Source organism: Entelurus aequoreus, linkage group LG06 (genome assembly GCF_033978785.1).
Source record: "Entelurus aequoreus isolate RoL-2023_Sb linkage group LG06, RoL_Eaeq_v1.1, whole genome shotgun sequence".
Classification (NCBI taxonomy): domain Eukaryota; kingdom Metazoa; phylum Chordata; class Actinopteri; order Syngnathiformes; family Syngnathidae; genus Entelurus; species Entelurus aequoreus.
Window position 1 is genome coordinate 64,402,240 of NC_084736.1, and position 12,621 is coordinate 64,414,860.

At 40.8% G+C, this 12,621-nt stretch overlaps 1 protein-coding gene across 4 annotated transcripts in view; it reads left to right on the top strand.

The window, feature by feature from the left end:
* LOC133652447 (tetratricopeptide repeat protein 28-like) overlaps positions 1-10,615 on the top strand; it is a 605,917-nt gene extending 595,302 nt beyond the window's left edge. For 3 of the 4 annotated variants that reach the window (XM_062051209.1, XM_062051211.1, XM_062051212.1), the window contains 6 exons: positions 1-232; positions 2,931-3,007; positions 3,550-3,573; positions 7,947-8,076; positions 8,157-8,264; positions 8,341-10,615. In XM_062051209.1, the coding sequence (XP_061907193.1) occupies positions 1-232; positions 2,931-3,007; positions 3,550-3,573; positions 7,947-8,076; positions 8,157-8,264; positions 8,341-9,941 (2,172 nt within the window). In that variant the 3' untranslated portion in view covers positions 9,942-10,615. The remainder of the gene's footprint in view (positions 233-2,930; positions 3,008-3,549; positions 3,574-7,946; positions 8,077-8,156; positions 8,265-8,340) is intronic. The other variant, XM_062051210.1, reaches the window with a different exon arrangement.
* The last annotated feature ends 2,006 nt before the right edge of the window (positions 10,616-12,621 follow it).

Consider the following 12,621-nt stretch of genomic DNA (forward strand, 5'->3'; position numbering starts at 1 on the left):
GTGGAGAAGTCTCTTCAGAGGATCCAGAATGGTCAGCGTAACTCCATGTACACGTCGCAGCAAAGTGTGGAAAATAAAGTGGGCGGAGTCCCTGGGTGGCAGGCCCTGTTGACGGCCGTGGGCTTCCGCCTTGACTCTGCAGGCACCGGAATCCCCGCCGCAGTTTTCTTTCCCACTGCCGACCCAGGAGACAGGCTCCAACAGTGCAGTACCACTTTACAATCACTTTTGGGTATGTGACACACATACATGGGCACGTTACCACACTTAGGGCCTAATCTACTAAGATCCGAAGAACACGTGCTAAACAGCGTGGTGCAAACTACAAAAATGTTGTGTACTATCAATGGGCGTGTTGCGGCTGATCTACTAAGATTACGTGTACAATTGATAACAAGTGCAAAAGTGGTGCAGACCACCCTGTTTAAATTAAGTTTTTGCATGTACCGTATTTTTCTGACTATAAGTCGCAGTTTTTTTCATAGTTTGGACGGGGGTGCGACTTATACTCAGGAGCGACTTATGTGTGAAATTATTAACACATTACCGTAAAATATCAAATACTATTATTTAACTCATTCACGTAAGAGACTAGACGTATAAGATTTCATGGGATTTAGCGATTAGGAGTGACAGATTGTTTGGTAAACGTATAGCATGTTCTATATGTTATAGTTATTTGAATGACTCTTACCATCATATGTTACGTTAACATACCAGGCACGTTCTCAGTTGGTTATTTATGCGTCATATAACGTACACTTATTCAGCCTGTTGTTCACTATTCTTTTTTTATTTTAAATTGCCTTTCAAATGTATATTCTTGTAGTTGGGTTTTATCAAATACATTTCCCCAAAAAATGCGACTTATACTCCAGTCCGACTTATATATGTTTTTTTCCTTCTTTATTAGGCATTTTCGGCCGGTGCGACTTATACTCCGGAGCGACTTATGGTCCGAAAAATACGGTATAATAGATGTCACCATGGAGACATTAATTTCCCGCCACATTTATGGTATCATAAGGCCCAACCTGTGGCGTTTTGTTATCTTGTTGACACGCAGCACACAGATATGATAAGAACCATATTTTCTATGCGGTACTGAAGCGTGATCTGGACATCAGAACTTTTAGCATGCAGAAGGTGTGTTCTGGAAGGCGCTGCGGTGTTGTGATGGTGCATCATGAATGACCTAGTGGCAAGAAAATGCATATTGCAAGAAGTTTTTTCATGTAGGAGATATATTTCCAAATGGAAAAAACAAACATAATTAAACAAAAACGCCAGCAGACACCAAAACGACTAAATATAATGTGTTTTAATTAGAGATGTCCGATAATATCGGCAGGCCGATATTATCGGCCGATATATGCATTAAAATGTAATATCGGAAATTATCTGTATCGTTTTTTTTATTATCGGTATCGGGGTTTTTTGGGGTTTTTTTTTTTTAATTAAATCAACATAAAAAACACAAGATACACTTACAATTAGTGCACCAACCCAAAAAACCTCCCTCCCCCATTTACACTCATTCACACAAAAGGGTTGTTTCTTTCTGTTATTAATATTCTGGTTCCTACATTATATATCAATATATATCAATACAGTCTGCAAGGGATACAGTCCGTAAGCACACATGATTGTGCGTGCTGCTGGTCCACTAATAGTACTAACCTTTAACAGTTAATTTTACTAATTTTCATTCATTACTAGTTTCTATGTAACTGTTTTTATATTGTTGTACTTTCTTTTTTATTCAAGAAAATGTTTTTAATTTATTTATCTTATTTTACTAATTTTTTTTAAAAGTACCTTATCTTCACCATACCTGGTTGTCCAAATTAGGCATAATAATGTGTTAATTCCACGACTGCATATATCGGTTGATATCGGTATCGGTTGATATCGGTATCGGTAATTAAAGAGTTGGACAATATCGGATATCGGCAAAAAGCCATTATCGGACATCCCTAGTTTTAATCATCTGCTTCAGTTGTCAAGCAGCTATTAAAATATAGAATGTCCTTGCTGAAAAGACATTTGTGTAATATTTCCATTTTTTTAAATCGTCGCCATCCACTGTCATTGCAACACCTGCCTGTTTTCACACAGCCATTTGTGCGTAACTGTGCCGGTTTGCACAAACTTTCCAGACGTGCAAAAAATAAATGCACAATTTCGACCCTTCACAATAAAATGACATTTTATGTTTGACCGCGCTAACAAAAAAAACTTCCATATTTACTGTTATTATCATTTTTCACTTGAACAAACAATACATTGATGGAATTTGTTGTGATATAATTTGCAATACAAGTCCAATTTTACTTGCAATTCCTTTCCTATTTCAAAAATGCACTCATGAGACTTGAGGCACTCTTGTTTACAGTTCACGCTTAAACTGCCCAAAGTTGTGTATGGTGAGGAGAAAAAAATTAAATCCGTATTTTGTAACCAAGTTGAGACATTTTCATTATTTCAGTGTAGATCGAATTGAATTTTGATTAATGGTAAATGGTAAATGGGTTGTACTTGTATAGCGCTTTTCTACCTTTTTTAAGGAACTCAAAGCGCTTTGACACTATTTCCACATTCACCCATTCACACACACACATTCACACACTGATGGCGGGAGCTGCCATGCACGGCGCTAACCGGACCCATCAGGAGCAAGGGTGAAGTGTCTTGCTCAAGGACACAACGGACGTGACTAGGATGGTAGAAGGTGGGGATTGAACCAGTAACCCTCAGATTGCTGGCACAGCCACTCTCCCAACTTCGCCACGCTGTCCCCTAATCAATTTAAAACCTTGTGAATCAAAATGGAATCGGTTTTGGTACTTGTCCGTGATACCCCTATTAGAGATGTGCTCGGTTGACAAATAATATCACTGATCTCTTTTATCTTTAATCCTGCCCTTCAGGTCTGCCACCACAAGCCCTCCAGGCTTTGTGTAAACTCATCACAGCTTCGGAGGCAGGGGAGCAGCTCATCAATCGGGTATGAACCCATCGATTGCACAGGATACACAACGTTCGTTTTCGCAACTTTACTGTAGGAATGTCTGACTAATTAATAGCGCACCTATTTGTCATTGCATAATCGTATTATGTCAGGTCTGGATACACACTAATGCTCTGGCATCTCAGGCTTCAATTTAATCTGTATGAAATGCGGCAGTGAAGCCTAACTAGCTTTGCGTCAAGTACTGGGTTTTATCTAAAGTCTTGTTCTCTTACACTCAAGCATGTGACGCCAGAGAATAATCTTTATCCGCATTTCTGCGTCACGTGGGGCTAACACATGTTTTAAGTGATTGGCTACCTATTTGTGGCAATAAGCAGTTTTTGTTGCCTTCATTTTCAAGTAATGTTCCAAATAAACCTTGACAACTTGTTTTGCCCCAGGGTATGATATTACACGATACTGCTCCTGTTATCCTTTTCATTGACCTGAAACCCCTGTGAGCTTTGTGAATGGTGTGTGTGCATGCAATTAAAAACCTATTCTCTCTTCCCTTTCCCCTACTGTGCAATCTGAAGGCTGTTAAAAATATGGTGGCAATGGTAAGTGGGCCTTCACCTACCTGCACTCCATCCCATACTAGCCTGTTCCTGCCTCACCTTCTGTAACACCACTGTCCTGTAGTTGTAGCTGCCATGTCATCACCATCTGCATGCATAGACTGTAGCCTAGCAAATATGTGCTGTATTCCATTGCAAACATGTTCATAGTTATGTTATATCCCAAATATAAAGGGCCTGTTTTACTAAGATCAATATACCTCGCGCTAAGCAGCATGTGCAATCTATAAACCAGCATGTACTATTAGTGGGCGTTTCCACAGGATGCGTTTATATTCAAGTCAATGTGTTCGTTTCCACCGCCTGCGGTGCGTTGACTTGCAGATCCCTGTGCTAAATATAAGGGTGCAACGATTCGTAAATGTCGACAATAACATTTGTCGCCGACAGATACATTTGTTGCAATAGTCGTGACGTGATCACTCGTGCTTTTCTGTAGGGGCGCGAGTCAGCCCCGCCACTCGCATCAACATTGCGAGTAAAAACATGCAAAGTTTGGGAATATTTCCTCCTATTCTTGCTTGATCATTAATGCTTAATAAAATGCAAAATAGTGCTCCCAAAACAGTGATGAGTGTTGATAAATCACACTGTGTGTGCTAAATAATATATATTTGCATCTAGGGATGATGTTCGAAATTGGTCCTCCCAGTTGTTCGATAAGAAAAGAACCGATTCCATGGACTCGAATCCCTTTTTGAGAACCGGTTTCCGTTATCGAGGCAACTATACTAAAGAAAAAGAGTTGGTTCTTTATTCGAATCCCTGGGAACGAATCCCTTCCCACGTACAGGAAATGCCCTGTCAGACCTGCAATGTTATGCCCATTTGATTGTAGACTCTTACTGACACCTTGTGGCGATATGAAAATACTACGCGTCATTAGTTTGGGCACTTCCGGGTTGAGACAATTGAGAAGTAGACAACTTGTGCTAGCTCTTACAAGCCTTGGAAAAGATAAGTCTGTAAGTAAACTGTTTAACTTGTTTATGTAACTCAATATTAAGGTGGAAAGTGGTTAAGTTTGATACTAAGATGTTTATTGAAAAACAATTTTTGTGCACTGTTTCAATGGATGTTTTGAGGACTTAAAATGGCGTCCAGTCGTATATTTCCACCATCAAAATAGTTTCAACACTCAGAAGTATTTGTTTGATGATAGTACTGTATATATTTGTGAAGCTAATATTTACATATTGTGTATTACATTTTAGTATGTTAATTGAATCACATAGCTTATACATTTGTCATTGTGTGTATTTCAGTTTAAAAAAATAATAATAACAGTCCAGTGCAAGACAAAAGTAAAGATAGGAAAAGACAAAGCAAGATCAACAACAATAAAGAGCCTAAATGGATTAATCTGCTTTGGATTGTTTGTTAGCTGTCTGCCAAGATGTATAACCTCAACACGTATAGTGAGGGCAGAACAGGCAATATGCAATTATTGCCAGGCTTCGCTCTCATGTAAGGGGGGAAAAATTGTTGATTGATGACTGTGGTGTTCTTAGTGTCATAGTGTGTATAGTTAGTATGTTCCAATAGCAGCAGAAGTGCACTTTTTGGAGAGCTGTATTATTTTCAGTTTTGTGCCCAAGGGACTGATTTTATTTGACACTATATTATTATTTATACACCTATAGTGATCACAGAGACAGGTTGTTTTTGTGTTACTGTATATATTTGTTTTTCTGAAAAATCCCACTTAATATATTTTGGGTAACAACAGTCAATATTTATTTATTATTTTTTTTAGGGGGGTAACAGTCAATATTTATTTAATTTTATTTTTTTCTTATAAAATAAAAGTGAGCTTTTGTTAAACCAAATATTGTGTTTTTTCCATATACAACAACCTATCTGGATTTGATAAGAGAATCGATAAGGAATCGGTTCGATAAGATGATTCGATAATGGGCTCGAACTCGATAATTTCTTATCAAACATCATCCCTATTTGCATCTTCCTTTCCCAGTATTGTGGGCGTTTTGATGATCATCTTATATTTTGACAACAGAGACGCAAAATGGATTGCACGCCTTACTCTGCTCACTTAGGAGACACAGCCCGCTTTGCACACGTTTAGTAGATCAGCGTTGCGTGTGCTATTAAGTTTGCACGTGTTTGAGTGCACGCAAACGTTTAGTAAATCAGGCCCAAAATGTATTTTGAGATGTATTACAACCCTTGGTCAAAGGTGTTAAAAGAGAAATGAGGACAAAAGCAGGTTGCTAAGTGTTGACAAAGGTGTCTCTGTTCTCAGCTAAGTAATCCCCAAACATAACAGGCGGGAGGCACGTGTGGCTCGCCATTACGTTCTCCTGTCCTTAAAGCCTATTCATAGCTGAAATTTGCTTGCAAAAGATGTAGTCACATATGTTTTGTTATTAATTTTAGTGGATGTAGAAACTTTTTTGACAGGAATATGTGAAGTACACTGGGTTATACATAAAAACAACACCAATATACTTTTAAAAAGTGTGTTATTTGATATACTGTGTACAGTGAAACCTCGATTTACAAAGTTAAGAAAAGTTTGTATATTGAAGCAAGTTTCATCGTAAGAAACAATGCAAACATGAATAATAGTAAAAATAAAGTCCCTATTTTAGTAATGGTTTGGACATTTTGAACAAAATATAAAGCGCTATAAAGTATGTATTAGGGCTGCAACTAACAACTAATTTGATAATCGATTAATCTGTCGATTATTACTTTGATTAATCGATTAATAATCGGATAAAAGAGGCAAACTACATTTCTATCCTTTCCAGTATTTTATTGAAAAAAAGCAGCATACTGGCACCATACTTATTTTAATTATTGTTTCTCAGCTGTTTGTAAATGTTGCAGTTTATAGATAAAGGTTTATAAAAAAATACAAAATAAAAATAAAAGTAGCCTCTGCGCATGCGCATAGCGTAGATCCAACGAATCGATGACTAAATTAATCGCCAACCATTTTTATAATCGATTTTAATCGATTTAATCGATTAGTTGTTGCAGCTCTAGTATGTATATCAAACAAACTTAACAAGGGGGTGATCAACTTTCTATTTAATAAACAACTAGCTGAACTGTCCTCCTTACACAGCTGCCCTGCTTACACACACACACACACACACACACACACACACACATTGTCACTAGCCCGGTGGTGCATTCAGAATTTAAAATCACAAAACCCCTTAACTTTAACAGCCTGGTTGCTACAATAATTAGAAATAACAAATACAAATCCACTTCACTTTGTTGGTTTGTCTTTTTTGCCTGCAGCAGGGGCAGGGAGGAGGCAGTTTCGACAACGCTGTGGATACTTCCTGAACGTTTCAAACCACACATCGCTTGTCAATTGCTTTCTTTAGACTCATGTTGAGCTAGCAAAACTGGAAATATGATGTTAAAGGGCTAAAAAGACACTTAAAAAGCACACAACGTAACACATTAGCTAATAACAGCCGCACTCTGCTGAATGAATGGAGATTTATCAGCCAGCCCATAATGGATGTGCTTCCAGTCACAAAATGGCTGCCCTGCAGGCACACAATGGGTGGATGAAACGTCCACACTGCAAAAAGTCAGTGTTCAAAAACAAGAAAAAAAATAATACAAAAATTAGGGGTATTTTATTTGAACTAAGCAAAATTATCTGCCAATAGAACAAGACAATTTGTCTTGTCAAGACTTTCCAAAACAAGTAAAATTAGCTAACCTCAATGAACCCAAAAATACCTTAAAATACGTATATTCTCACTAATAACAACTGTACTACTATATGAGTACGTATTTTTTATTGTTTCATTGAAAATAAAACAGCAAAGTCCATTTGGCTGTCATCTGTTTTAATATGAGACACAATTGTGTCAAAGTCATGATTTTTTTTTACATGCTTGAAATAAAAAATGATTACTTTAAAAAAGTAGTTTTATACTTGTGAGTGTTTATGACACAGCTTTGCAACAGTTGATATTGTAGTTTCAAGCATGTTTTACTCAATATAGGTCATAACATCTCAGCAACAAGCTGTAATATCTTACCGAGATCATTTAGGACCAAAACCCTTAAAACAAGTAAAACACTCTAACATAAAATCTGCTTAGTGAGAAGAATTATCTCATCAGACAGAAAATAAGCAAATATCACCCTTATTTGAGATATTTCATCTTACTTCGATTTCAGTTTTTGCAGTGCTTTCACTGAGAATTTTTTTTACACCAAAGTATAGTGTTCGAAAATCAAAAAGTTTGTACGATGAGGGGTTTGTGAATCGAGGTTCCACTGTACTTACCAACAATACAATCAGTGCTACTTTCTCTTATTAAATTGCAACTTTTTTGGTTCTTTCCTTTTTTAAGCTCCACCAGGTGCTAGTGCAGCTTCAGACTGGCGAAAAGGAGCAGGACTTTTCTCTCCTGCCCATTCAGGTGTCGATTAGCGTGCAACTCTGGAGGTTGCCAGGATGCCATGAATTCCTGGCTGCTCTCGGTGAGTCAGCTCCCTCCCAACTGAAGCTTCCCGCGGCACGTCCGGCCACGTACGTAATTGCTTTATCTTTGCACGCCCAGGTTTCGACTTGTGCGAGGTGGGCCAAGAAGAAGTGGTGCTAAAAACGGGCAAGCTAGCCAACCGCCGCACATTGCACTTTGCTCTGCAGTCTCTGCTGGCACTTTTTGGTTCGTATTTGCGATTTGTCATTTTTCGTTTGTGGTGGATTGTGTGTTAATATTTGTTTTTCATCATATCTTGCAGACTCCACAGAACTGCCTAAGCGTCTGAGTCTAGACAGCTCATCCTCCCTTGAATCTTTGGCTTCAGCACAGTCTGTTTCCAACCCCTTACCAACGGGATACTCGAGCCTTCCCTTCTCTCCTCATTGCCTGGACAATCAGGCATCAGACGCCATCTCCGTCTACAGCCTCAGCTCCGTGGCCTCGTCCATGAGCTTTGCTTCCAAGTCCGACTGCGACTTCCTCAGTCATCGACACCGCAGCGGTGCCGCGGCGCACTACGCGGCTCACAAGCACCCTCACGTTCCCCGTAGCCGCTCCTCTCCTCATGGAGCAGCGGTTGCTATTTCCGCAGCCCGAGGGGAGGAGGAGGAATATGAGGGCTTCTCTATTATCAGTAGTGAACCACTCGGAAGCCACTGTGACTCTTTACCCCTGCCGCCAGGCCACAACCAGCGACATCACCGAGGAGGCAGAGGGTTTGTTGCCGGGTCCTGCACCGGGGCTGGGAGAGGTTACACAGTATCGGTTTCATCGAGAGGCAGCGTCAGCACCCCCACTTCCCCGGTCAAAACCAGCCTCGTTCCCAGCCCGAACTCACCGTTCCAAAAGGTGGGTAAGGTGAGCAGCTCTGACACAGGCGAATCCGACCAGTCCAGTACCGAGACCGACAGTACCGTGAAGTCTCAAGAGGAAAAAAGTGCTCCTCTTGATCCTCAGGAGTTGGCCCAGAAGATTCTAGAGGAGACTCACAGCCATCTACGGGCTGTAGGCAGTCTCCAACGAGCCAGGCCAGAAGGTGGAACTGCAGGAGAAAGTTCCCCACAGAGTAGCGCCTTCCGTTCCTCGGAAACGAGTGCTTTTAGCCGTCCTAACAGCAGCGCTAGCGGCAGAGCTCAGTCTTCCCCAAGACCCAAACCTCCCTCCCGGTCATCTTCGCTGCAGAAAATAAGCTCCGGCTACAATAGTCCTGCTGTCTCGGAGTCTTCCCAAAAGGACGGCAGCCATCCGTCCCCTACTTCAGACAGTCATGCACTGTTCAAATTGAAGTACCCGAGTTCCCCGTACAGTGGTCACATATCTCGTTCCCCAAGTAATGTCTCTCCCAGTTCTGGTCACCAATCTCCGGTTGGTAGTGCTCCATCCCCCGCCCTGTCCTATTCGTCCACAGGCTCTGCCACATCGGCCGACACCCAAGACCTTGACCGATTAAGACGAGGGGTCATTGATGAAAAAGTCCAAGCCATCCATAACCTGAAGACCTTTTGGGCCAATGCTACGGTCCAGCAACAGCATATGGGCCCCGTCAAAGGTGTTCACAGCTCTGCGAGTCCTCTGGCGTCTGCCAGTAGGGATGTACTGAGCCTTCTAAACCTCTCTCCACGACGTTGCTCCCCTAATGATACCCAAGACAGCCTGGAGCTGCGGGAGCTGGGACTACAGTCAGTGGAGAGAGCGAGCAAGAACTCTAATGGGCATCACTGCTCCAGTCCCAAGAAAGGGGCTCCATCACCGACCATTTCTACAAGCAGCAGTCCCGGTGCTCGTTCCATCCGACTGCCTGCTGGGAACGGATACAAATTCCTGTCGCCTGGAAGATTTTTCCCTTCTTCGAAATGCTGAGGCATCCGATGAAGCTGAAGAAGTAGGTCGCTTTTCAAGGCCGTGATTGGCCAGCCAAGCTTTACAGACAGTGGGAACAATCGGTGATTGGTCAGTGTGATTCACATGCCTGCAGTTTTGTCTGTGCCCAAAATTGTGTAAATGGCAAAGAGAAATACTCAACGACCTGATACTGTGTTTGTGTGTAACTGTGTGTCAGGTAAATGTAAATGCCATTTGGTCCTTCACCCCCAAAACATTACTGTTTGTGCGGGCCAAGATGCAACACACATGACTGACTTCTTCCATTTTACATTTGGTTTTTAAAAGAATAATGGTTATTATTGGTTGTTATTGTTATTAATATTAAAATTATTATTATTATGTTTGTAAATTAATGCCAGTGTTTCACAATCAGTATTAAGCGTTTTTTATCTTATTGAAAAGTGAACAAACATGTACCGTGTAAAGATGGGTAGAGTGGGAAAAAAAAGATTTAATATTTTTTATTGAAGTCAAAAGGGCATTTTGCCTGATTTCTTTGTGAATTGAGTGTCTGCTCTGAAGCATGGATTCTCTTGCTATTCAATGTTAATTAAGACGTATGACTTTTTAGCCCATGATTTTTTGAGGTTAAGATCAAGGTTTCATGACAACCATCTGTCATTTATCAGTAAACTGTTTCAATAAAAACAAACAAAAATATTCTCTTTTCTCCTTTGGATCAGTTTATAGTCTGCAACTACTACATACAGTCGTGGTCAAACGTTTACATACACTTGTAAAGAACATAATGTCATGGCTGTCTTGAGTTTCCAATAATTTCTACAACTCTTATTTTTTTGTGATAGAGTGATTGGAGCACATACTTGTTGGTTACAGAAAACATTCATGAAGTTTGGTTCCTTTATGAATTTATTATGGGTCTACTGAAAATGTGACCAAATCTGCTGGGTCAAAAGTATCCATCTGTCCATTTTCTACCGCTTGTCCCTTTTGGGGTCGCGGGGGGTCGCTGGAGCCTATCTCAGCTACAATCGGGCGAAAGGCGGGGTACACCCTGGACAAGTTGCCACCTCATCACAGGGCCAACACAGATAGACAGACAGCATTCACACTCACATTCACACACTAGGGCCAATTTTAGTGTTGCCAATCAACCTATCCCCACGTGCATGTCTTTGGAGGTGGGAGGAAACCGGAGTACCCGGAGGGAACCCACGCAGTCACTGGGAGAACATGCAAACTCCACGCAGAAAGATCCCGAGCCCAGGATTGAACTCAGGACTACTCAGGACCTTCGTATTGTGAGGCACATGCACTAACCCCTCTGCCACATACATACAGCAATGTTAATATTTGGTTACATGTCCCTTGGCAAGTTTCACCGCAGTAAGGCGCTTTTGGTAGCCGTCCACAAGCTTCTGGTAAGCTTCTGGTTGAATTTTTGACCACTCCTCTTGACAAAATTGGTGCAGTTCAGCAAAATTTGTTGGTTTTCTGACATGGACTTGTTTTTTCAGCATTGTCCACATGTTCTCAATGGGGTTTAAGTCAGGACTTTGGGAAGGCCATTCTCAAAACCTTAACTCTAGCCTGATTTAGCCATTCCTTTACCCCTTTTGACGTGTGTTTGGGGTCATTGTCCTGTTGGAACACCCAACTGCGCCCAAAACCCAACCTCCGGGCTGATGATTTTAGGTTGTCCTGAAGAATTTGGAGGTAATCCTCCTTTTTCATTGTCCAATTTACTCTCTGTAAAGCACCAGTTCCATTGGCAGCAAAATAGGCCCAGAGAATAATACCACCACCACCATGCTTGACGGTAGGTGTGGTGTTCCTGGGATTAAAGGCCTCACCTTTTCTCCTCCAAACATATTGCTGAGTATTGCGGCCAAGCAGCTCAATTTTTTTTGCATCTGACCACAGAACTTTCCTCCAGAAGGTCTTATCCTTGTCCATGTGATGTCAGATGAAACAAAAATAGGACATGTAACCAAATATTAACATTGCTGTATGTATACTTTTGACCCAACAGATATGGTCACATTTTCAGTAGATGCATAATAAATTCATAAAAGAACCAAACTTCATGAATGTTTTTTGTGACCAACAAGTATGTGCTCCAATCACTCTATCACAAAAAAATAAGAGTGGTAGAACGAATTGGCAACTCAAGACAGCCATGCCATTATGTTCTTTACAGGTGTATGTAAACTTTTGACCACGACTGTATCAAGCTGAATTATCACGCTCCGTGGCATTTAGTATCAGAGTGTTAGTGTATACACTCACTGGATACTTCACTTGCATTTGAATGATCTATTATAAAATTATTAAAATGTACAATGATGATGCACAGCCATTCTCCTTGTCACAGTCTGGTGTATGTCTGGATGCAGAGACGACAGGCAAAGTGCAGGTTAAAGAACAGGAACAGGTGTGTGCCCTGATTGCCAATTAGGGACAGGTGAGGGAGCCCAGAGGAGTGGCGGTAAATGGTTTATAGTTTGGGATTATTTCGAACATGCATACAATTACAACATGATACATCACAATTTCCAGTTTCTCTTTTCAACATGTTCCAAAAGGAGTTTGAGGAAGCGGAGCTTATTTAACCCAACCCCTTTTCCATTACATAGCAATTGCTAACACTTTTGTTCACTTCCTGTTCTCAATTTATGAACAATATACTCCATAA